This window comes from Strix aluco, chromosome 1 (assembly GCF_031877795.1).
Source record: "Strix aluco isolate bStrAlu1 chromosome 1, bStrAlu1.hap1, whole genome shotgun sequence".
In the NCBI taxonomy this organism is placed as follows: domain Eukaryota; kingdom Metazoa; phylum Chordata; class Aves; order Strigiformes; family Strigidae; genus Strix; species Strix aluco.
The window spans coordinates 136,333,278-136,359,855 of record NC_133931.1 but is presented as its reverse complement, the minus strand read 5'-3'; the positions used below and the strand labels follow the sequence as shown (position 1 = coordinate 136,359,855).

The window sequence follows — 26,578 nt, the reverse complement described above, 5'->3', positions numbered from 1 at the left end:
TCCACTCAGTGTCTCAGGTCACTGGGAAGCTCAGGGGACTAGTCAACTAGTCCTTCCAAGAAGCCTGGCAGCACACAGCCAACAGCAGCTCCAGGGCTGTCCGTCAAGCACTCAGCAGCACTGGAAAAAATGAAGCATCGCCTTATTTTCCAGAAATCCCCTGCTACGCCTACCTTTTAGTGGCTTGATGACTCTATTACCTGTCTTCACATGGCCTGCTGCCCCATCCCCCAAATCTGACTCACTCAGACCAAAGCTAAGGATTACTAAACTCCACGAATACCCACATATATGCTCATGAAACCACCTGCTCCCATCCCCAGCTCATCCTGTAGCGATGCACACAACCATAGTGCCAACCTAGTTTCTCCTCTACCATGCTCTTGTCATCCAATAAACTACTCAATATGCTCCTTCTCTGGACTGCAAGCAACTTCTTCCCAGGCTTTTACTTGACCTTGGAGAGATAGTCAGGCTCTCAGCTGTGTTACCTCGACTTTCAGTTGTGATGAAGATCTGGAGTCTCTCATATCTGCAGGATATGCCCATGGTGGACAAACCAGAGGGTCAAGTGGGTAAACTGAAGAATGTGCTTTGCTCTGGGGAAATGCCTACAGAGAAGCATACTACTGGAATCCCATCTGAGCTATCAGGTCAGTAACCAATACTCAGTTGCAGCTCTCTTTCAATTTAGAGTACTAAACAAACCTGAAACAAGCAAGAAAAACCAACCCACAAACAAACAAGCCTTTTACTGAAGTAAGCTTAAGTACTTCAGTAAGTTTTATTTGCACACAAGAAACCCAGCTCCACCCATAAACAAGTATCTGAGTATAATTATTCTCTTTTGGGTTACCAAATAAGTATGTAGAATTTGCAGAGTAAAAAAAAAAAAAAAAAGGCTTTATGAGTCATTAACCAGTAAGAAGACAGAGTTCTGTCTTAAGGGAGGGGTAAAAAAATAATCCCATTTGTTTAAAAATTTAAGATGTTCACATCTAAACTGAAAGTTGTTATATGCTTGGTATCATGGGTACACAGTGCTCAGTACAAACACAAACACCATGATTAATATTTCTTAGCTATTTTAAAGAGATTCTTCTCCTGCCTCAGAAGTTATCCTCTCGTCTAGAGTACCCTACCATTTTCTTGTCTATCACAACCTAAAAATTTACACAGGAAGAGGAGGTGAACTCATTGCATGAAAAATTATTTTCCTATCAAGCTAATGTACTGAAGAGGAATCTGCTGATGTAGTACAACAGGCTGAGTAAGAAGCCATCATCAAGAAGTCGTGACAGTATGTTGAGCTGTCAAGTACACAATTACTAAACAAGCACAGTTTCAATCATGGGCTAGCAGAGGCAGGTGTAGCTTGCAGATGGGATGTACACAATATCCAACACGGCAGTGCTATACACAGCTTTTCATTTTCATCACGTTCCCAGATCCTTGTTTCCTTTCTTTTGCTTCCAAGGAAATCACACAGTACATTTATACCCCCCTCCTTAAGAATTAATCTTAACTCCTCAACAGAAGGCCCACAACTGTATTTCTGTGGAATAAAAATGAGATGCCCTGTTTGGCCCTCTTCTGACTTCATGTTAACGTAGAGGTGTTAATGCTGACTTTACTAGGTAATTTTCTTCCTGAAAGAAAGTAATATGCATCATTTCGCTTAGCTTCTTTTTATGCTGCTATTTACTTTTTTGCACCAGGTTTTTAGCCAATAGTAACTCTGTTATCTACAACATGGGAACAAACTTGGGTCTCGGGTATTGCTTGCCAGCTTACTTGAAACAATACGCACTGTTTCTTCCTGTTAATGCTTTGGGAAGCTTTTTGTCCTGTAGGTATTTGTCATCTGTCTGGATGCATAAATTTTCCTTACTACCTACCGGCATTTTTGCTACTCATACTATTTCTTCCTCTTCCATTTCAGAACACATAAAGACATCAATTTGCACGCATGCAGTCAATACAATCCACATCCCACGTATCTGCACATAAGCACAAATACTGGCCAGATGCTAACTACTGCTGACCCTCACCAAAAAAGCAATATTCAACAGGTACAGAGAATATACTAAGAACTAACCAAACTATTTTTTTTGCCCAGATTGCTAAAAACTTGATATGGAACTGTAAGATGCCTCCTCCCCTTGGAAGGTTCTTCCACTTACAACATCATTTTTCTTCCTTCAAATCTTTTAAAAGTGATTTTAATGCCTGCCACTATATATACTGGAGGCAAGGTTTATACTTTTCATTAGGTCAACTAATAGACTTGGAAGGAGTGGGATTTACAAGCTCCTCCTTCATAGTCTTCTCTCAAAAATATTTTAGATGCTAAGCACACCTTCAAGCTTTAAAGACAAAAAATATAATCTTTTCCTTTTTTTGCTCTCTGAAAGCTCAGAAATTGTTCGCATTCAGAGAGTAGTTGCTGCTAGCTGACCAGTGATAAGAGTTCAAATGGACAATTATTTTTATTAGATGCCTGAGCGCCATGTCACACATCGTTGTCTCCTCAGATGGCAGTGCTCCTAGGAGCTGAGAAAGGGAAAAAAAAAAAAGAGTATCATGGGCCACAAATCAACCGGTAAGAACAAGCAGTCATCTCTCAACCAGCTGACTCCCCCCAGCATTTGGACATTTCAGATCCCATTACCTGTTTGCCTGTTACACACAACAGAAGAGTCTCCAATGCCATGGTCAAACCACAGCCACTGCACTCTGTCCTACCTGGGTGAAATTTCACGACTCCCTGATATACTGAAAATCGGCATAAAAAAACCCAATAGCATCTTGTAGTCTAAGTCCAAGACATAACAGTCTGTGACACTGCTATGATACAAAAAGTACATATAAACAGAAGGCAACAAATATGCTAGGAAGCCATTTCTCTTCCTCAAGCCCTCTGCCTCTAGAAAGAAAACAGGTATCCACAATTTTCTAAGCAGGATCCTCAAATATTAAGGCAATCAGGATTGCACCATATTTGAAGAAGAGATGCTTTGCTTTAAGCACATAAAGAAGTGTTTGCATGTTAAAATTTCTATATTAAAGCCATTTAATATCCCCTATCCTATTTTTGTAATCTCTCAAAAGAGCAAAAAAACCCCACCCCTCCAATCTTCCAGACCCCCCCCAAGTCTTTTCCTTCTTCCATGTAGTCAACGAGTTATCTAGTGCCACTTCCAATCACTGTACCAGAAATTCAAGAGATAGGCACAGAATTACAAATAAAATCTCTTTATTTATTCTAATTATTACTTGTATTAAATGGGAGTCAAAGACCAAATCTGTATTAGGACACATTATGCCAAATACAGTGCAAAACATGGACTGAAAACTAAGTCTTTATGAGAGAGAGAATGTTTTCTAAGACAATTTTATCAAATAACGTATGTACCATAACTGACTGAACTAGACAGAATAATACATTGAATTGATCCAGCACTATGTATATCTGATTGCTTTTACTGGTTGATGTGATAGAGGTATTTCTTCAGGGATTGTTAATTCCACTCCTCTAGCTACGTCTACGCTGTTGGTAGTTAATGCAGTATACAGCTCCTACTGCATAATGTTCTGGACCATGCTGATAGAAAGTTAATCCCACTAATTACTGGAGCACCATGACATTTAATTGCAAACAATATAGGTTTCTTTTTAAAATTAGTTATACCTACAAATGTTGTATGTGCATCATAGAAAAGACACTTTCCATTTAAGAAACCACACCAGTCAAACCAAGGAAGTGATGTGTGCAAGGGAGGAAAGACAAGAAATCTGGCACTGCCTTTTAACATGACTGAAAACAAACTATCTTGCAGTTCTCATCCAAGCTTCGTGATCATCTTAGATCTTAAGACACTCAGCTCTTCAGACTCGTGATAGAATTTCCAATTTTCTGAGAAATGTTACAAACTTTGTGTTTTTTCATCCACACTGAGAAAATGCTCTTATGTACATTTTCTGTCACAATATGTTAAGACCAGGTGTTAGCTTTTAATCAGAAACAGGAAAATCAAGACGGATAAAGTCTATTACATGACAGACAGGAATCCCACCTGTGTGTGCTATAATAATCTGCTATTGCAACAGCAAAAAATCTAAGTCTTTTCACAAACCAGACTTTTTTCCTGAAAAAATCATCACAAGTATTTTTGCCCTCTGACTCAAAGTGTTGGGCATTCATCTCAGACACCTAAACCATGACAAATGAACTCTGAGTATAGTATGAGCAAGTGTGCTAGGACAACACTCGCTGTACAGAATACCTGGATGATCAGTATAATTAGCACCTCTTAGATTTCTTCAAAAATTGATGACATATTGCACATAAAAGAGAGTGTTGGTCAAGTTTACAGAAAAACAGCATCACAATGAGTAAAATGGGATTTACGCAAGGGTAATTGTTTTATTTTAACAATAAAAAAACCAAACTACACTAACACAGCAGAAATAAATATTCGTGAAAAAGGAGCTTTCTGACCTCTATTGTTACAGAAAGCAGGGCCAATGAGATGACCTGACCATGTCATGGAGAAGGAAGGTGAGAGAATTCCTTTTTAGATGTGAAAGGTTCATCTATAGAGATGGCATTGATTTGAGTAAAAGAAATAAGAAAAAAAAAATCAAAACCAAAAGAGCCAGATAATTTTGTTTACATAACTTTTAAATAAAAGCCCATATTTTACTTTCTCAGTTGAAAAGGACATTTTAAGAAACACCTGAAACAAACACCTAGTAAGTTTTATTCCTCATATGTAAATATACTATAAACTCAGTTAGAATCTAGTTCTTTAACTGAGACTTAATAGCTAATAAACCCAATTTTACAGAAAGCCCTAAGATATATAATGAAAATAATAAAATTCATAGAGCTTAGTTAAAAACAACACCTTCACTCTTAACATGGCTGAAGAGAAGGGGAGAAAAAAACATAATACTGCTGAACTTTCAGTTATTCCACCTGCTCTGTTTCTAGTCACTTTAACAAAGAGGAAAATAAAGTAAAAAATGTAACATAACCTACCCCTCTTCCTAGTTTTGAACCGCTGGCCTGTTAGCACCGGCTTCTGATTCTTATTCATAAAATTTCTGGAATAAAAAAAAGAGAAAAATACATTTTTACTACAGCATTTACAGACAACAGTTTAACCTAAAGGCAAAATAAACATTCAGTGTAGTAAAATCCCGACATGTGAAACGGAAATAAAATTTGTGATGTATACTGAAAGAATAATTCACATTATCTTAAAGATGAAGAGCACTACAATCCAAGAATAATTTTGATGAAATGTCCTTCTCTCAAAATCTGGCTCTTAGCATCCTTATAAAAAACCCTGAAAGTTCAAACCCAAGCAGGAAGGTGACAGAGCCTCCGCCCTTACGGCTGGGGCAGGGGTACAGCAGCGCTGCCCACACAGCTCACAGGGATGCTCAGGGGCACAGAAGCTGCTCAGGCACAGGACAGGGAACTATCCTGGTGGGTCTCACCCTCCGGCATGTTCACCAGGCAGATGGACTCCCAGGGCTACACACTGTCCTGCTGAAGACATGACTGCAGTCTAACCACAAAGATGTTTTAACCATCAAATCCCACTTATAGTGATGCTTGGAAGAAACATTTATCTTAATAACTTTTAGTTCCTAAAAAACATGTAGGTGTTGTAAAAATAATAAAAGCTAACCAAATCCCTCCCCCCATCAACTTTGTATATAAATACATAGTTAATGACCCTACATGGCACATCATATAATAACAACAGCAAAAATATTTGGCTTATATTACTTCAGACCTTTGCAGCAAATCTCCACATGCAATTTTAAAAAATCTGGGAAGCGATCATATATTAATGCCATTTCATCTAAAGCAAAAACTATTTTTCAGCTTCAGATATAATTAGTTTAATCACACGAGATGCAGCTTGCGCAATGAGCAGCTAAACCGACAGCTGAAAGCAAGCAGCACCAAATACAAGGAAGCTTGGCAGCACGTGGCAATCGTCATGGGTCATCCCCCTGTCCTGCCAACAGCAAGTGCCAGCACTGAGACTTACAGGCCATTTATTTCACACCCTGCAGGTCATTAGGTCACTGTTACATATGATTTGCTTGTCCAGAATTAAGCCTTACCATAAAAGAAGCTTCGTCCCTTGGATATGTTCTTCTAATAACTTTAGTTTTACAAAAATCTGTATTATTTGTATTTCTTAATTGTGGACTCTGCAGGTCTTAAAGTACACATTTGCCAACTCTTCCTACCATGAAGAACGAGAAACTCAAGCTCCATGGCTAGAAAGGTACCATCAATCACACATTACTATCCAAGTAATGCTCTCTCAACCCCTGAAAGTTCATTTAATAACTCTGTTAACAATGCTCCATAACTCTGTTAACAATGCTCCAGCTATACAATATGTTCCCATTCACAAGTTTACCTCAGTGGCATCACTAGTTGGCCACTTCTGCAGCATTTTAAACATCTAACTTGTTAAACCACTGCTTTCTAGTCTAGGTCTACCACTTACCCACAGTCAAAAACTGCCTGCCATGCACTGGAAATAGCCAGAAAAGTTCAGAGTCAAGACTGGTTTTGCTTCCTGCAGGTCACAAAAAATACAAAGATGCAAGAAGTAGTTACACCAAGAGGCTCACATTCATCACTGAGATTTACAGCTATGGTTTTAAGACCAAGGAGCATTTTGAAACAACTGCAACACTAAACAGCCTTCTGGAAAAGCGATTTGCCTATCTGCAAAGAGATAAAAATGGCAAACCATGATATCACAGGATCTTCTAAAGCGCTGTAGGATCCAAGCCTCCCTTCACAGCAGAGCTCAAAAGTCTTTTTTTCCCACTAGCTGTCTTAGTGGCAGAGGAACAGGAGGTGCTTTACAAGTTAATTAAGCAGATAATCTAGCAGTCAAGAGGGATAAGCACCAGCCCAGCCTCTAGCCAGTGACCAGCTAGATTTGACTTATTTATCTGGTTTGTCTTTCTGACCTTCAAGTTACCTGTAAGAGACTGATCTATAATATATAATATTTGCCCAGGTATTTTTGACTGGTTTTATGCTTGGCCCCTATACCTTATGCCTTGTTCTGGGTCTAAAAATGTTCATTTCAACTGACATCGAGAGGAGCCCATGAGGTTTGGAAAGAAAGCGTCAAGCAAGCCACACAGCAGATAAGAGTTAATCCTCCTGTCACAGCTCTTTCAGAGCACAAACATGCCATCGGGCCAGGATTGACACAGCCCACTTCCCTAATGACCACACAGAGGCCTTGGGGGCAATAAAATGAATGACACCTGACCTTCAACGGAGCTGTACTGCTACGGTTTCCCAGTTGCTCTAAAAGATATAAATGCATATGCTAAGTTTCTAGCACTAGATTTCTCCTTTCCTTTGATGCACTGTCTTTTTAAACTGCAAAAAGAGTTGCATGCACCTGAAGCTTGACTACCAGATATTAAAATTGTTCCATGTGAATACAAAATACGCCCTTTAAGACAGCTGGGAAGAAGACTTTTTTAAAAGCAGTTAGACTCACCACTTGTGGCAGGTTTAATGACTAGAGGTTCAGTGCAACAGAAGAGACTGTTGAATAGTTAATTACTAGGAACACAGGATCTGCCTTCTTCTATATTTAGCTTTAAATATACTGCACTCTATGCTTGAGTCAGGGTCAGGCTTTATAAGGCACTCCCTCAAGCACTGGCCCAGGGAGACCACAGGCACTTTCATCAAGAAACTGCAGCATGAGCCAGAACAAAACCAACCCAGTGATCTATATGACAGCCCAGGATGTATCTATACTGCAAATGACACCAGCTACTGCAGATGAGATTTTAAAGTGCTGATGCCACCACAACAGGTGCCTGGACAATAGTTTAAAATTTACAAAAGTGAATGTAATGCAAAAACGTGTTTTTTGGGGTTTTTTTGTTTTGTTTTCTTTTTTTTTCTTTTTCTTTTTTTTTTTTTTTAATCAAGAACACACCGACAACAGCACAAAAGTGATGGCTGAAGGTTGTAGACTCAGGATGGCAGCATATAAGCTCACACAGCACATTTGATTGCATGGCAGTGCAGCCTGCCTCTCAGGTGTCATGCAGCTATAAAGCCTTGAGATCATGAAAGACCTTGAACTATTACATATATTCTCCATTTTGAAAGGTACAGGATCTGGGTAGATCAAAGCCAAAGGCAAATTTTGAAATGCCAGCTAGAGAAGTCATAATGGTTTCAGAAGAGTAAAGATCTTAACGATGGGTATGGGTAGGAAGGAATAGCCTCAAAAAGAAAATCCAAACCACCAGTCAAACTTCTATCTTTCAGCCCAACATCCTCCAGGATTCATAGGAACTGCCAGCAGGAAAGAGAGCAAGAGATGCAGAAATGATAGCTCTTTAGCACACTCCTTTCACAGACCACTCCTCTACAGAAGATGGGACAGGCTCAGCAATAGATGCTTTACTCTTGATTCTCCCTTTAGGATCCAGAAAACTTGTTGTAGAGGTTCAAACTTCATAGCCAAACACTTTTTATAAGCAGGTAAGTCAGAAGCTGGGCTGGGCTGACTCAAGCAGAAGATGTCAAGAGAGCAGTATAGAACCAGGCACCACACCCCAGAATGGGATAATTTTCCATACAAACCACAAAATGTCTAAGGCTGCTGCTAACTAATTTGCAGCTAAAAATTCATCAGCCAAATAAAAAAAATGCATGACGTAAAACAGTTTCCCAAGTTCCACTCCCACTCTTGTTAACAGGCTTCTACAAGACAGATTGATACTTAAAAAAATACGTAAGTTGAGTTGGTACATTCCCTGAAACTGCTTGAAGTCCACAAGTTCAGCTTTCTCTACAGCTGCTTCTCATTTACGTGCTAAAGACCCTAAATAGTTAAATAACACTGAGGGACATCTACACTTGTAGATATCTAGACATATATGATATAGCAGTTTCTATAATCAACCAATCCTTCTCACACAATTAATAAAAATTATAACATTTCATTAATAAAGCCAGCATTAATTAATAAAATTAATTTATAAAACCAGGAAGAGATTAAGTAAAAGTTACTTCAGAGCCTCAGCAAATTTGAACTTGCTTTGCAATTTAGAAAAATGCAGTCTTTTAGCCATACCACAGAGAAATTCTTATGATGATTAATTCCTAAATTATTTAAAGCCTTGATAAGGCTGAAGTTTCTGCCAAGCTAAAATACTGGAAACATTTTTTTCTTGGAAACATATTGCCCAAATTGAAAAAAAAAAAAAAAAATGAAAATGTTTATCCAAACCAATACTATTTTTCTAAGCATCATTTTACACTTCTTCTAACAGAAAGCTCAGAATCATCTGAGATTCTTCAAACATTAACATGCTCACGATGAATTCAAGAACAGTTGCTTCACAGCAGCAAAACTCCACTGCCCTAGTTACAGAGCAAGGGAAATCAATGCCAGACGACATCAAAAAAAGAACAACCGTTTAATAAAACTCCCTACCAAGATTCTATGGCTCTATGTACGCAGGGCACTAAGAACAGCAAGGGAGCCCACGGGGGCAGGTGGCAACCCTTTGGGCAGCCGACTGGTGGGCTCCAGTGGCACTGCTCCATGGCATGCTGTCGCTTCATCAATGCAACTGCACCGATGGTGTTTGATTGACAAGGGTGCTGGAGAGAGCTGCCAGAGCACCACCAACACAGCACCACCAGCTTTCACAGGAACAGATGCTTGGCAGGAATTATTTCCATCTCCTTCCCTTGCTCAGACATCATGCAAGACAGGAGCACTTATCACAAAGTCAAATAAAATAAAAGCATAGATGGGGAGAGTTTCTATGAAGGAAAAACCCCAACCCACATAAAGTCAATCTTTTTTCCGCCCCCAAGAAGTGGAATATCCAGGATGTTAAAAGGCTTTACTGGATCTTCTTCATCCAGCAAGTTACTAGGCATTTTCATCCTCTCACTGTTACAGTTCCTGGCTTAGGAGGGTTTTCCTCTTCTTTCAGCAGCAAGCCAAGGAGTTAGGTTAAAAGCAAATTCCTGAACTTGAGCACCATGGAAGAAGAGCTGTCCTTGCACTTCTGATGGAGAGGAAACACGACAGCACACAGTCAGCAGCTGTCTCCGCTCCCTGGGAAGGCAGCAGGCAGCTAGCTTACGAGCTAACAAAATCTGTAGGTGGAAAACTCATAAATCATTACCAGTACAGAGGAACAGAGCAACGTAAGGGGACGACAGAGCGGATGCAATGCAGCCGCTGGTTCTCGCCAAATCCTCATCACGCTTCCCACTTTCCACTGTCCACCCAGACACTGAGTCCCTGCAGGGACTCTCGCAGCTCCTCCTTTTCCACAGGCACTTCCCAACACCTGGGTGCAGAGAGCTACTGTAGCACAACAGGTGCTACAGCATTCACTGCCACGACAGCTGTAAAGCATTTTCTGCTTTAACACAGTTTTCACACCCTCGTAAGGCTATGAAATCCACCTCAGCTGCTGACATTTCCCAGGTTTGGTCAGCATGAAGGAAAAGCACTTTAGTTGCACATCCGAGGCAATACGATGGCTAGCCCACAACATGAAGAGCAGCAGCAACACTACCTTCCACCTGATGAAGCTCACTTTGATACTGTTGAAAAATAAGGAAACAAGCAGCTTTATCTGCTACTTCCCAGGGTCCCAAGTGCTGAGGACAGGACCAGAGTAGCGCTAAGAAGCCACCTTTCCTCTCTCCTTCACTGCACATCTGGGGACCCAGCAACACCAAGCCCCTACGCTCAGCAAGACATGTTGGGTTTTCTTTATGCAGGTTGACTCATGCTATTTGATCACCATTTTCCTACTGTTGCCCTCCGTTCCTAAAACATATTTTTTTTATTTCAAGTGACTAATAACCTGGAGGTCTGGAACTTCAACCATGGTACAAATCAGCAGGAAGGGCAGTGCTGGCAGGTAGAAGGTTTATCTTGCTGTTTTGCCCACAGAGGCCACCAGCAGAGTTACAATGTTTATGAAACCCTTATCCCAAAGGTCCTACACATTACAAACAGTAAAGCCAGAGCCAGGCTGTCGCCACATTAAAATCCCCTCACTGATTTTATTGCACCAACGACCGCAATGGCAACATGCAGGGACTAAACAGTCACATAACTACATGCAGCGTAAATACAATCAACCTCATGTTTTAATATTTAATGAAAAAAGGATACTGCTAATCCACATGTATATTGCTGAAAAATACATCTTCTGTTATGGATTAATTTTGCTTACAGCACATGAAGCAACTAGATACCAACCTTTGATTTCATACTTGGAAGCATGCCCTAGCCACCAGGGCTATTGTGTAGTATCTCAAGATAGTGTTATAGCAGGTTTTCGACACACACCAAATGCCCTGTCTTTCCCAAAAGAGCCTTCCAGAAGCTCTTAAGGCACTTAATCTTTTGGTTTTTGTGGGGCTTTTTTAATCACAGGACAGTGTTTTTTTCACAGTAAAGAGTAAGTGTGCACTCTAATAAAAGGAGTTGTGCTTTGTTAGTATGCCTAGTGGGGGAGAAAACAGAGATGAAACAAGTGGAATTGGTTTCATTCTGCAGCAAGTACAAATACCAAAAGAGAATGAAACTTACCACACATTAAAGAAAAAATAAAAAATGCAAGATTCTCCAGCCAAGAGTTGTGCATGCAACCTGTGAGTAGTTATCCAGCTGAGAAATAAGTAGGCACAGAAAAAAAAAAAATCGAGAAGACAAACTCACCAAAATTTGCACCATAAATCTCATCACCTAACTGCTAAACTGGGATACACAGGAAGATGTTTCTTGAAAAACAGCCAAAAAAAATGACTGCCACAATTTAACATACAATGATGCACTGCATTAGAGAGCCAGCTCACTAGAGGTATTTCAGGAAAGCAGGTGCTTCTTAGGTCAATAACCAAGAATTTCTACAGAAGCAGCTCAGCTGAATAACAAGGTAAAAAACAAGACAGAAACCTCCCACAACCAAAGCACTCCAGATGCACTTCATAAGGTCAAGAGAACTGTCAATTGAACCGAGGCAATGGACTTCTCTGTCTCATAATCCACAACCATATGAAAAATGCATGAATCATGGCACAGTCAGTAGAAAAAAAAAAAAAAAAAACAAAAACGACCAGAGAATAAAATTCTTAATCATTGACAGGTGAAAATACAAGTCAAGAAAATGAAATCATACACTTGGGTTGACACACACAGAAAGTTATCTTTCAGTAACAAGATTTCTTTCAGCAACTAAGAGGAAGAATTAGATATAATTCTTCAAGGACAAGGTATTAGTGGGAGCTTTTCTCAGACTGTTGAGAGATCTCTTAAGCTGCTGTGCTCCTAACTGGAGTACTCTGAGATAATGGAGACAGTGTATTGCTACAGATCAGTTCATACCCAATTAACATTCATTTTAAGGTGATGGTTAGTCATCCAACTCCAAGCTTGCATGCCTTGCCAGCAGGAAAACCTCTCAGAAAAAGAAGGGGGCAAAAAGGATCGGCAGAGATCAGGGTCAGGCAAACTTAGAAAACAAGCAGAAGACAATACTGTCTCTCTCAGCAATCACCATAAGAGATGATGTTGCTAAAGGAAAAATGTATGTCAGAGAGAGTTGTACTAGACACTGTCCACAGCACACTTGGAAGAAATCATTAATGGAGTTACTTTATAGGGTCCCCCTGAACCAGGTCTCCAATAAACCACTAAATGCAAATAATTAGGAAGAAAATATATAAAAAAATTACCAGAAAGGCTTCATTTCTAGCAATGAAGTCCATCAGACACAAGACAACTAAAGAACAGCTCAGTAATGAAGGCCAGTGCAGGAAGAGCAGCTTTCTCATGTAGAGTACCACTCCTCTGCTCAAGTCCACCCTGCTTCTCTTTTTTTAATGTATCAGCCCACTGGAAGTTTTTAGTATTGACCCTACTCATACAAATTAAATATCACAACAATAAAATCAGAAGATGTGCCGCTTCCATTTTTCTTGCTGTCTCAAAGCTCTGAGCAGCAGCAAAAGCACAGGAGATCACCAATGTCTCCAGGATACAGCGCTGCAGCATTTGAAAACCCATCAAATGTCTTCAAAATTACAAGGGCTAAGCTTAAAAATAAAACAATAAATACAAAGTGTGCATTCTTCAGAAAGTAATGCCTCCCAGTTGCTAACAGTTTATTATTTCGGGAACTAAATACAGTAATTGGAGGAGGGATGTATTAATAGCCAGCAACTCCTACACACTTGCAAGTGCTGAAGGCCTTGGCTTTAATAAAATGACAACTGCTGTAAGCAGTAAAGTAAATTTTAACTTAGAACTCCCTAATTATTTCTTCAAAGCATGTGCAAGGGAAAGGAGTTCACTGAGTTAACGTGTAGCTTTTTACCTGCAGGACAGTGAATCAGCTTCCAGATACCTGAATTCTGGTATTTCTGACTAAAATGCAATGGTACAAAGAGCCAGCAGTGGAAACGCACAACCCTTTGCACCATGTCGACTATTCCAAACATACCAGCTAACACTGATTATGCCGTTAGCAGCATTCACTTGCACAGAAAAGGAGTCCATAACTGATTTGTATCACTCTGCATCCCAAAAGCAGTCCCATGTCCCCTGCAGCTGCTTCCTCCTCCTCAGAGCAGGTTGAACATTTTGACAGAACGCACTAGTTTTGGTGAACAAATTCATGGAGTGGGGGATAAAAGTAGTCAACGTTTGGATCGCTTTAACCTGCAAATGGTTATTTTCTAGGCAGTGATGGATACAATTCCTCTCAGGTCAAGCTGAGATAATTCTATGGCAATAGATATTGATTCATATCCACAAGTTGGGCATTGAAAAAAACACCAGTGTATGGCGTGGGGTGCCTACACAATCAACTATTAACCCATGTGAGTCAGAAAAATAGCTACAGACTGAACATGCAGCAAGGGGGCACACACTTTCTATCCTACCCACAGCTTGGCAGCTCACATACCAGCACTTTCAGCCTGACTTCAGAAAGGCATTTCTTCACCTCTGTGCAGAAGCCTGAAAACTCTTAGAGGAATTCATGAAAGACGAGGCTATCAAGGGCTATTAAACACAAGGCTGGCACAACCTTCTAAGCCAAAAATTGCTGTATGACAAGAGCATGAAAGAAAGAAAGAAATGTAGCACTCCATATATCTATATCCTCCCTCCTGCCCCCCTTTTTTTTATACCTACCCAACTCTACAGGCTGCTTTCAGAAACCAGACTCTGAACCAAAGGCAAATTTCTCCCAGTAAGTCAAGCTTTTGTATCAAGTCAGGTAACTTACAGGTATTGTGTATCCCATATGTAGCTCCTCCTCACTCTATTTCAAGAAAGGCTGTCTCTTAAATCCACAAATGCGCAAGACAAGCATTACTCACCCATGACAGCATACTCCACTTGGGACTACTATGACAACAGCACTGAGAGCTGGGTGGCACTTCAGTAAAGCCAGGTGAGGGGAAGTAAACAAAAAACCCAGGAGGACTGACCTGGGTCAGCATGTTCTATTACTAATTTTGTAGGAGGACTTTAGGTTGCTTCATTTAAGATGAGAGAAAAGATTCAACTAGTCTTCAGTGATGAAAACAAAAAGCCTTGAGCCAATCTGTGTTGTGAATATTGTGATTCAACCCACATATTTCTTCCCAGTGCCTGGGGATGCTCAGCATCGTGATGGTGAGCATACTGTAGGGACTGGTAATAGAAATCACATTGGTATTGTGATTGAACTGTGTATTGTAATTGCTTTACTTTGTTATGTGTAACTTACATTTGTACTGTGTTTTCAGTATATTTTGTATCACTCTGCTAAATCAGAAATCCCATGTAACATCAACTATCTTCAGATAAGTAAATTAGATACTAAACATCACATCCTCTGTGTGTGGAACATCTAAGAAGCTGGTCAGACAGTACTGGACTCAGACACTATTCACACATCAGAACAAACTGGGAGATCAGTCTCTGTTTGGTAACCAAAAAGATCAAATGCTAAGCAATCATGTATGGCAAAGTTTCCTCTATTTTGATATACCATGCACGGACACAGTCACAGAAGTGCTCAAAACACCACGTTTTCTCTCAATTTCAACAGTTCAGCTTCCTTTTTCTTAATCTTCTTCCATGCTGCATCTGAACATGAAAGACATTAAATGAAACACTTATCTGAAAATGCCTAAAACCAAGAATATGTCTTTGCTGGTAATCCAGATTCAGGAGACTTTGAAGTCCATCAAACGAACCCAAAGAATTCATAGTCTATCTATAAAGCATTGCAAGCAATGGTTATTATGAATGCTATGAATGCATCTCTGTAGTTGTGCTCCTCAAAGATATATTTATAAGCAATTTTGATCATAATTGCAATCAGATGAAAACTCAGTTCTCAAAAATACATTTATGTACACAGGTGGCCAGAATCTCAGAATTAAGAAACATTGCCATGAAAGGAAGTCAAATAAAGCAGCAATATAAATCACCCGAGCTAGAAAAAATAGAGTAATTAGCCTGTTGCTTCACTAATCTGTATCTATTTTCCAGTATCAGCATCATGTGCTAACAGCATAATCACATTACAAAAAGCTAAAAGTTATTGAGTGAGAGACATCTGTTTCACTCAGATGTAGACCAGAGCAGGTATATACTATTTTACCCCACTCCATCAGAGAGGCAGCAGATCCCACCTGCAGGCAGTACCATTTAGACTGCAGCAGTTCCTGAAATACTTCGTGCCCATGAACTGGAAATAGAAGCACGGACAGCTGTCAGTCAGCTCAGTTCAATGCAAAAAATGACAATTTAATTGATGCCTATTGGTTGTGAGGACTACTACCTATTTAACGGTCGATCATTTTAGGAGGTAATCAGGTAAGCCAAAACCTGTATCCACTTTTCTTGTCCAAAAGACCAAGTGTCAGAACCCAAAAATGGGATGCATGTGACCTAACTTTAAAAATTAACAACAGACACCTAAGTCTGACCCTGCGATTCTTGCTTCTTTCTACCATCAATGGAGAAACGTAAACTTTTCCAGAAAATAGCTTATCTAAAATACTCTGCTTGCCTATTTTAGGTGAGATCTTAGAGAGTCTCTTGTGAACAGCTTCACAGCTTCAGTTTTAGGCACTTTTTAGATATTTGAACTAGATCAAACTTCCTCCAGCAGTTTCTACAACAGAAATTCACACCTGCAGACTGGCAATCTGTGTGAAAGTCTATATCTCAGTGACACCTAAAAACATCTCAGGCAGCGTTAAGAGTTTAATTATGCATCCAAAATCAACAATAGGACAATTACTAATGGTGTATTATTCATTCTATAGTTAATTCAGTAGACCTGCTTATTTATCTTTCTGAAATGATTCATAGAATTTCCATTGTTGGCTGAGAAGTTTCAAAATCCAGCATACCACAAATATGCTGAGAGAATAGGCTCAGCATCACACCACAACCACCCACCCACACCCAACCCAGATTCTGAAGCCAAGCATTACTGCAGGAGTTAAGATTTCCAACTGGAATAGGTTTAATATCCTTTTAAATGGGCATAAAACATCACTATGCCAGCCAGCCTGGCTTCCTTCAGTAGAAGCAGCATACATCCGCTTTGCGGTTGTCTGGGTTGTATCAATGTCAGCTTTGACACTATTGATAGGGAAATCTATTTTCTTGTTTACAGCATCATGGTTCATGCACTGGAAAGACCAATATCAGCAATCTACTTCTGCAGATAACCTAATAAAGATTCCACGGGATGTGTATCTGTAGGTGTGTGCATACATGTGTACATACAAGAGAGTAAGAATGCCAGTAAAAGCTACATTAGATTTCTACAGCTCACTTCCTATGAGAATGCAAGATACGAAGAATTTGAAAGGTTTACTAATGAGACAGATAAAGATTTTTTTTTTTTTTTCTGGACTGAGAAAACACAATGAAAGGCTTGGCTCGTTTCTCAAGGACTTCAAAAAGACATGCCAGTAAACCTAGAGCTCTTGAATGTGGATGTAGAAAAAGATTCTACAAAATACATTGACTTTCAGTGAAAAAGGGGCATACACCTTCCAGTGCTACACCTTCTGTCCTTTTAAAAGAAACAGAAGCTCTTCAATAGCCAAAAACCTGTTAACAGCAACTGCATCTATCATCCAATGAGGAAAATTTTTTTAAAAATAAATAATTATTTCTAATTTTAAGAAGTGAACTGATGCTAAATCCCAAAACACAGATTTGTTCAGTCATGGATACAGCCAAACTCTCAATGAACTGACTGTGAAAGCCCATGCAAACCAAGGCATTTGCATTCTCCCTCGAGCTCTGCTTTGCCTTAGTTTGATATGCTCTGTAGAGTTGAAGAACTAGAAAACCTAGCATATGTTCTTTGCTAATAGAAGATAAAATGCAAAGGTAGCATTAGTGCCAACCTAAATGTATTTTTTTTTTAAATCTAAAAGAAAAGAAAGCAAATATTCAACATGACTCTCAATCAGGGCCTTTGCAATAGGTGGAAATTTTCCTCTATTGTTGACCACACTGCAATAACAAGAGTTGGTATTTCAGATTAAGAATACGTTGATATGAACCTTTATTAACCAACTGTTGAGAACACTGATTAAAGTAGCTATTCAGTAATCTAATAACCTAGTTATTAGCAGGAACCAAGTAATTTATACAGGGATTACAAAAAACAAGTAACAAAGATGTTGAAAAAGAATAAATGGGGAACATCTTGGTCTACACTAGGAAGACAGTGCCCTTTTCCCCATCACTGACACAGTGTTCTCCCTCAGCTTCAAAAGATTTTTGTGTGTTGTCTCTTCATACCATAACACTGTTTTTGCAGTGCTGATACCTAACAGGTCAGACTGAAAAGGTCAACAACTGTTTAAACTGACAAGACAAAGGAAAATGAGGAAAGAATCACGCCTTCCTATACCCAAGAAAAAAAGTCAGGGTGAGCATTAAGCTAGCCCTAGCATCAAACAGGCTACCCATAAAATGCTTTGGCTTCAGGGAGCTGTGGACCACTGCTTACAGATGAAAGTTCAAGAATCGCACAACTTCATCACAGAAGAGACCTGATAGCCTTGATGATTTAGGAGTGTAGGTCACAAAACAACCAGTCCATTATTATAACGAAGGATCTTGGAGGTACAACAGCAATGCAAATAAATTGACATACTAATGGCACATTGGGAAGAAGGCACTTTCCAGCACACACCAATAAATGTTTTAACAGGCAACAATTGAAAATACAAAGCCCTTCTCTTGGCTCCTTTGGAAAAGTAAATTATGAGTATGTTTTCATTTCTCTAACTCAGGGAAAATTCTTTTAAAAGTTCTGCAAAACAAGGTAGCCAAACTCAAAACCTGGCAAAAGACCTCGTCCACATACTTGGGCACAGGAGAAGCAGGTGCTTCCCTGTGCTGGGAAGGGAGCCGAGACTGATGCACAGGACAATGAATCTCAAGGGCAGAGCCAAGGATTCAGGCAGCCCTGGGGACATGCTGACTGGGGCCTCTTTTTGCTACAAAACGTAGGGGAACAAAAAAACACATCGGACAGAATATTCAACAGCACAACACTGGGCTTCTGTAGCACTGGCTGATGATTTGGGGATCTTCAGGCCTCGGTCACAGGAAACCATGCATTAAGATAATATAGTCAAAGCAGACCTAAGACAGAAAAGAGACTTAACAGCACAGGCTTCAGGAGCAACCTTAGAGAGGTGCAGAGACACAGGACAAAACCAGCAACAAGACTCTAACCAAACTCATATCGATATTGGCACATACAGAGAAGGTTGTAGATTGAAAGGAAACTCACCATCTCCTCCTCTTTCTAAAGGGTTGACATCTCCTTAAGCATTTCAAACAAATAACATACTTTATTTTTCTAATTTTATATCGCTTGAGACATGAAGTGGTAGTGAAAATAAATGACAAGTCCCATGTCTGTTAATGCTCAGTAACACGTTCGTAAGATTTCACCCCTGTGCCTGATCATAGAAAAATGACTAACGTGTAACTTGAATGCACTGAATGAATTTTCCCTTTTAAAATCATTTCTAGAGAAGCTGAGGATTTCATTCATGGAAACAAAACCTAAAATGAAAGGATCACTTAAGCTTGCAAATTACAAACTGTTGAACTGTTTAGACTTCTTTTTCTGCATGAAAAGAAAACACATTTAAGGAAAACACATTAAACTGGTTATTACAATGAACTACAACCCCAAATCCATATTTGTTTTGTCTGCAGTAGTTGAAGGAGTTGTAGAAGGGTGTAACTCGTTAGGATTCAAGACATCACAGGAGATGCTTCCTTCCTGTGTCCCTGACCAACCTCTCTGTACCAGACTTCATCTAGCATTTTTCTTGTCTGACCTGTCTGTCCTCAATTCTAATTTTCACCAGAGGTAATCCATCCTTCTTACAGACTGACTAAAAGCAATAATCTTTGTCCGCTACTGAGAGTCTGCAGTAACTGCTAGGAATCTCTGTAATAAACTTCTCCATCTGACCTAAAAATAACTCTGATCTGGCAGAGCAAATTCTTACACAGGACTCCAAAACATGCCTATGTATGAAGTACTCAATGAATTTTAAAATTCCTACAGAAAACTCTATAGTTTCTGTACTAGGAAAAACCACATTTCTAATTTCAAAAGCAACTAACAGCTCTTATAGACAAAATTCCTATTACAGTAGGAATTACTATGGATTTACTTCCTGGAAATATTTTCCTGACTTCTGGGAGCTTAAAAACCAAAACACATAACTTGACAAAAGATTTTTTTTTTATACGGCATATGTGAGGAAGTTCTTTCTTAAAACATACTTAGTAATAGAAGCATATGTAAAGATGGGGTGGGAACAAGACTCAACAACAGGAAAAAAAGGACTCTTACCATGAGTATCAGCCATTACCCAGGTTTCAGCTTCCATACTGACTCCTGACCAGCTTACCTCTTAACTACTTTCCCTTTGCCTAGGAACTAAGCACCTCCTAGTTTTGCAGTCTGATCTACATGAGCTGTCACTTGCACCTATGCAACTCCATTGCAAAACTGTGAACCAAGTCGAAAGGTTTACCAGCAATATGTTACAAATAGATGATTTCCCGTTATTGTGCTTGCACTATACAACCACACTTCACAGAAGACCAAAGTTGTTAAACTCTGAAACTCAAGTGTTTCGTTCTGCTCTCAGCTTTACAGCACATAAGAATCTTGAAGAGCGCTATGGTGCCATAAATATGGCCACTTCACCACTGTACCTATCTTTTTGGTCACTGGACTGACTCTCTATTTTGCTTTTTATTTTGGAAGAGCTTTTATTTTGACTTTTGCACTCTCTTAGAGAATCTACAGCTGGATTTAAGAAGCACAGTGTGGCAAGTTCAAAAGGGTTTTCAGGCATGGCAGAATATTACTGCACTCTACAGACTTCTCTCTAGGGAGAAGCAATGGATTTTTTCCATTTGTCAATCTTCCTCTCATACACCAGCATTATCTCTGACCGATCTCTGAGTATTTTAGTTATCTTTGAACAGATAATTACTATTTTAAATTAACAAGTACAGCTGCAATTGAGGAGAGGACTCATTTAATCGACAACAGATCATTTGGAAAAAGAAACAATATCAGAAATCAAATCCATAGTTTAATGGGCAACCATGGCAGCTCACAGGTGAAGTTTATTGCACATGAAGTATCCAAATGGAATTACTTTACCTGTAGACTCGGCAGTGAGACAGATATAGGCCTATTGCCCTATGTGCAACACAGACACAAGAATTGTTGAATCTAAACAGGAGGAATGAGGACAGAAAATAAGCTGAGGAGTAAAAGATGATGTCTCTTAAAGCAATCTGAACTTAATAGCACATATCCATTCAACACAATCTTATTCCTCTGTCCTAAACAGTCACCCTAAGCCTGCAAACAGGTACATATATCTGCAGATGACTGTAAGCAGAGTTTAAATAAACTTGTCTTAGGTTAAAAAAATTAGTCACAAATTAGATATATTTAACCCAACTGCCTCCACCATTTTTCACCAGATAAAAGGTTTAATTGTCACTAACTGCTGCTGACACTCCCAGGATCTCTATTTTTCCCAGTATCACACTCACTATTCCCAAAAGGTAGTGCAGGATTTATTGGTGCTGAAAAGTTTTTCAGCGTTCTTCTACATGGAGATGTATTTCCCTTGCAGCTTTATGTAACTTTATTTACTTCACATCTCTGAAGCTTTGAATTTATTTTAGCAACACCTGTCTGAAAAGCCATTGCAAATCAACTCTTACAGAAGCTGTGCTAATGCACAATTGGGTTATTTCCACCACTTACAAAGCTTAAATGGAAAGAACTTTGCCTTGCAAGGGTGCTGTGACACATATTGCTCCACAGTCACTAAACTCATCTCGGTCCTTTATCAGCAAAAAGCTGCCTGTATGCCTGTATTTCCACTTACAGAAAAATTAAAGTACCTACTTACATGGAATTCATACACATGAAACAATTTGTTTAAAGCTTGGATTTCTCTTAATCAAAAAGAATTATAATGACTTAAAGTCTCTCATGAAAAGCAAGAAAGATGTATTGTCTGAGCAAGTTTTTCATACTAGGACCATCTAGAACAAACAATTAAGATAATATGAAATCAACCTGCAAAGGAGCAATTTAATTTTTTCTTAAATTACAGATCCAATGTTGAGTATATAAATAGAGCAAGGAGTACACATATCTGGTTTTGTTATGAAAGGAATGCTGATTTCTTTTTTTAAAGAAGCTTTTAACCAGGTAGCCCAAATGCACATTTATCTAAGGCGCACACATTGCCCTCATCATCACAGTAACTGAGCACCTTAAAATTCCTCCTTTGCACCGCTAACCTTTACTATCTGTGGGAAGATTATGCGGGTTGCCCTTGTACAATTAGCAGTTAAATATATACATAAAAATAGAAGCATATACTCAAAAATGCACTTTGTAACCTATACAAATAAACTTGTGAGCAGTTTTCTCTAAAGAAACCTCTATAGATGGCTGCTACACTCACTATATTCTGGGTGCAAAACCACCAAAGCTGGCTCTGCTCAGTCAGATCAGGTCTAGGAGCAAACAACCAATACTCACGCTAAATCAGACTAATGAGGACCACACAGTTATATGAACCTTCAAGTCCCAAACTGGTACTTTCACTCTGCTGTCCTGTATTTCCCGCTGGAGGATGCTGCTCACCTGAACTCTGCTAACCCAGGCCCCTGCTGGGTCAGACAATCCTTTGGAGGATACTTTGGTGTCCTTCTGTCCCATATGCTTGAGAAGCCTTCAAGTCAGGCTTCAAGAGAAGATGAAGCAAGCACAGGTCTCATCATGCCAGGCTTTGGATACAGCTAGAGTCAAGTGTTGGGATTTGCTCCTAAATTTCAGAGTGTAGAGAAAACCTAACTTAGTGCAGGGTCCCACAGGGAATTGGTAGCAGATGGAGATCTCTATGCATGTCTCAGATGAGCACCCCAGCAATAGGAATACCTTATCGTTCAAAGGCATACCTATTGTGGTCAAACATCTATCATGCTCGCCGGTCCCTGGCTGCTTTCAGTTATTCTTTTGCAGTCTTTTTATAATCTACCTTCTGGTACAAAACACGACTTAGCAATGCTGACAGATCATATCATAGATCCAGTGGCTGTCCTGAGATCCAAAACCAGATGAAACCTAAAAAAACCCCACTTACGATAAAATAAAAATACTTCAGGAAGTCAAAGACTTATACAATGCAAATCAACCACGGGTGGAAAAGTAACATATCCACAAATTAGGATCTGTGACAGAAAAACTCAGATGTTTCTAGCAATAAAAAACCCTTGAACTTGCATTGATCTAAATGAATAATAACCCCATTAGATGCTCCTCAGTTTGGCCAGGATTGGAGACAGGAGGTCCAAAGCCCAGCAAAGGTCTGTCTGAAAGGCTCAACTCCACATGAAGGAGATTTCCCATAGCCCAGGCCATACAGAAGACAGAACCATTTTATGAAAACGCACTTGAGAACCACATGAAATGGCTTTTATATAGGAAAGATTAAATAGACTTAAGAATTCAGCTTGGCAAAAAGACAGTGGCAGAGGGTAATACAGGTCTGTCAAGGTATGACTGCACGTCAAGGGTGAACAGGGAACAATTCTTCACATTCTCCCAAAACAGGAACTGGGGGCGGGGAATCAAACGAAACCGTGAAGTAGCAAGCTCAAAACCAAAAAGAGGTCCTTCTTCAAGCAGCTGTGGAAGTCACAACCACAAGATGCTGCAGATGTAGAGTTTACCTAAACTCAAAAAAACCACTGCAGGTGATCCAATACAAAGGGAAGTCCTTAGTTCTGACCAGCGGGGTGGGAGCTAGGAGAATAAATCATAGGAATATCAGTACTTGTTTGACCTGTTATTTTATCAAATGTAGCGGGTCAGACCAGGTTTCTGATCATGCTAAGCCCTGGCACAGAAAGAGGCTGTAGGATCTTTGACCCATGCTACCACTAGCAGAGCAGCAGAGTACATGGTCATAATTCAAGCAAGCCTTTAAGATACAAACGAAGGTTAGTCATTTGACAGAAAACAGCTTGAAACCAGTGAAACCATTTCAGCATCTCCTTTTCCGCTCTTCCATGTCCAAAGACTGAGAGTTTCATGGTACACTCTCCAAGGAATAAGGCAGTCCCTTCTCCCCTATCTTAGCCCAAGAAAAGGCATTTATTGTATTGTATATTGTATTACTAATGCTTAATTAAAGAAATCCTTGTTATTTTCTTGCATGGACCTTGCTCTTGACAGCTGCAGAAAACATGAGGTGTTTAGGATCACCTATACATGTATTACAATAGCCAGCATAAATTCCCAAGAGCAGAACCGCACGGGCTAGAACTAACAAAGCAGAGGGGAAAAAATGTTACCACTTGTATCTGCTTCACAAATCAAAAGTATCAGATGTATAACCTGATGAGGAAATAAGGAAAGTTTCATAGGATACTTAGCAATTGAAATCTAAACAATATTGAGACAGTGAGGTTAACACGTCCTTTTCCCTCTGTAACACCCACAACTTAAATTATTAATTACCACAGAGTAATACCCACAACTTAATATATTGTGTAACAACCAGATACAGCAGATAAAAGAAAATACTTTAAGGGGCAAGACACAAAAGTACAGAACCTACATTTCCAGATTCCAGTTCTGCGCCCTGACACAGACTCCCTACACAACCTTGAAAAAATCATTTGCTGCCTCCATGTTTCAAATTCTATACATAAGATGGAGGCAACGCCACCTCATTACCTCATCATCGTCTTGCAACAATAAACCGAAGATTGTGAAATGTCTGCAAATTTGTGGGATGAAGGTCATACAGAAGCCTTCCATAGGTAAGAGCAATAAACATTTTTAACTAGTCTTAAAGTATTTTCTTATCCTTACAGATGGAGCACTCCTGCAGCTTTAAGTCACCAAGTGAGCTCCAGTGAGGCTGCCAAGGAAAAACTGTGTTTGCCTGTTTACTCTGTGAACTAGGGTCCAGTGACAGCATTGACATTCTCACGTTAAGAAAAAATGAATGTAATATGCATACTTTTGTACACTGAATGCCTGACAGGGTTTTTTTGGAATATGAAAGGAAGCTTGTAGGCTCTTGCTATTTAATACTGCCACAGAGATTATCAGCGTACTACAACATCACAAAATTTGTTCACAGCGGGTAAAGTTCCCACCCTGCAGTGAACCAACAAAAGACCACTTAAACCCCAATTTCAGCCTTCACGGTTGAGCCAGTGACAGACCTCTGATAGTACTTACTACACAAGGGTATCTTTCTGGACCAGAATATAAAAAGCACTTCTGTTTTAAGGGCATTCCCTTCAAGGCATTTTTGGTTTCACACAAAAAAGAAGTCAAGGCAACCTGTCATAATCTGAAGTCCAAAGCAATCTCTCTTATTTACACTTGTTGATTCAAGTAAAACTATATGGTGGTACATCCCTGTATTTCCGTGATTTCTAAAATCAGGAAAACATACAGAAATTGTCTGTTTTGTTAAAATAAAATCATATCATACTTCGCTTTTGTACCCAAACAGGTATGAAGATACACTAGGTTCAGAGAGCATGCTCTTCTACAAACCAGGAAGCAAACAACGGCACTTCACCATTTCTGAAAGTCAGTCAAGCAATTAACAAATATGAAAACTGGAAACAAGATTAGCATTCGAGAGAGATTCCAATAAGTAGCCATGAGATGATCTGTGAGTATTAAGAAAAAAAAAATCAGCTTGCTGATAAAGCTATGCCTTCAAAGATTAGTTATGGGAAAAAAATTGGCTCCTTAAAACAAAGGATACAAAAATCACACACTGAAGAGTAGAACAAAGGAGGGTAAAAAGTCAGCACCAAGTACTAGGGTTCTGCTTTTCTCTCTCGTACAAACACACGCTATTAAACCTCACTCTCTGCCCCTGGCTGGGGATCTGCACGATCATCCCTTTGCCTACCGAGCTTCAACCGGAGGAGTGGAAAGTTGGATCCGTAACAAAGATCATTTTTCCACCGACGGTTTAATTTTAGAAGGGCGCTAACAAAAGGCACCGCTCTAAACACCCCACACGCGTTATTTCCCTTCCCAATTCATCAAAGTCCGCTTCCTTTTAGGGACACGATGCCGTGACACAGCCAGTGCTGTATTCGGCCGCTTTAGCCGAATAAACAGCTTTGCCTGCCTAGGAAAGACCACCCCGCAAGCCGACGCCACGAAAAGGCAAGAGGGAAGACCGCCGGGCGCCGGGGCCGCCCTGCCACAGGTGCCAGCCCGCCCGTCCCGGGGGCCTCGGGGCTTCCAGCGGGCTCCCCCGCGCCCGCCGAGGGCGCCCGGCCACCTCGCCCCTCGCAGCGGCGGGGGTGCCCGGGGCGCCCGCTCCCGCGCACGGCGGCGCTGCGCTCCGCTCCTTCCGTGGGCACCCGGTCAGGCACGCCGCAGCGCACGCCCGGACCCGCCATGGCCGCCGCGCACAGGCCCCGCGCCTCCCTCCCTCGCCCGCCCGGAGCTGCCCCGCCGCAGCCCGGGCAGCGCCGCCGCGGGGCTTGAGGCGCCGCTCCCGCCCGGCGGCGGCCGCGCTCTCCCGCGGGGTGGCGTGGCGTGGCGTGGCGTGGCCCGGCCCGGCCGTGAGGGGCGCCCGCCCGCCCGTCCGCCCGCCCGCTCCCTCGCTCGCCCGGCGGCCGCACCTGTCGGGTGGTTGCGCGGTCCGGGGAGGGAAGGGCAGGCGCGGCGGCGGCGGCGACGGCAGACAATGGAGGAGTGAAGGACAGACACATTGACACACGGGCGCCTCTGCGGCCGCCCCCTCCGCCCGGCCGCCCCACTCCCGGCACCTCCTCGGGGGGGGCGCGCAGGAGGACCCGCAGCGAAGCCAGAAAGGGGGGGAAAGAAAAGCAAAACCCGTTTCTCAACT

At 40.7% G+C, this 26,578-nt stretch overlaps 1 protein-coding gene across 2 annotated transcripts in view; it reads right to left on the bottom strand.

Moving 5' to 3' along the window:
* Window positions 1-26,481, bottom strand: part of BZW2 (basic leucine zipper and W2 domains 2) — a 60,819-nt gene extending 34,338 nt beyond the window's left edge. The window contains exons 1-2 of one of the 2 annotated variants that reach the window (XM_074836774.1): window positions 26,352-26,481; window positions 5,045-5,109 (exon numbers count right to left, since the gene is read on the bottom strand). In XM_074836774.1, coding sequence (XP_074692875.1) covers window positions 5,045-5,102 — 58 coding nt within the window. In that variant the 5' untranslated portion in view covers window positions 5,103-5,109; window positions 26,352-26,481. Of the gene's footprint in view, window positions 1-5,044; window positions 5,110-6,542; window positions 6,562-26,351 lie in introns of those variants that run through there. The other variant, XM_074836765.1, reaches the window with a different exon arrangement.
* Window positions 26,482-26,578: the final 97 nt, after the last annotated feature.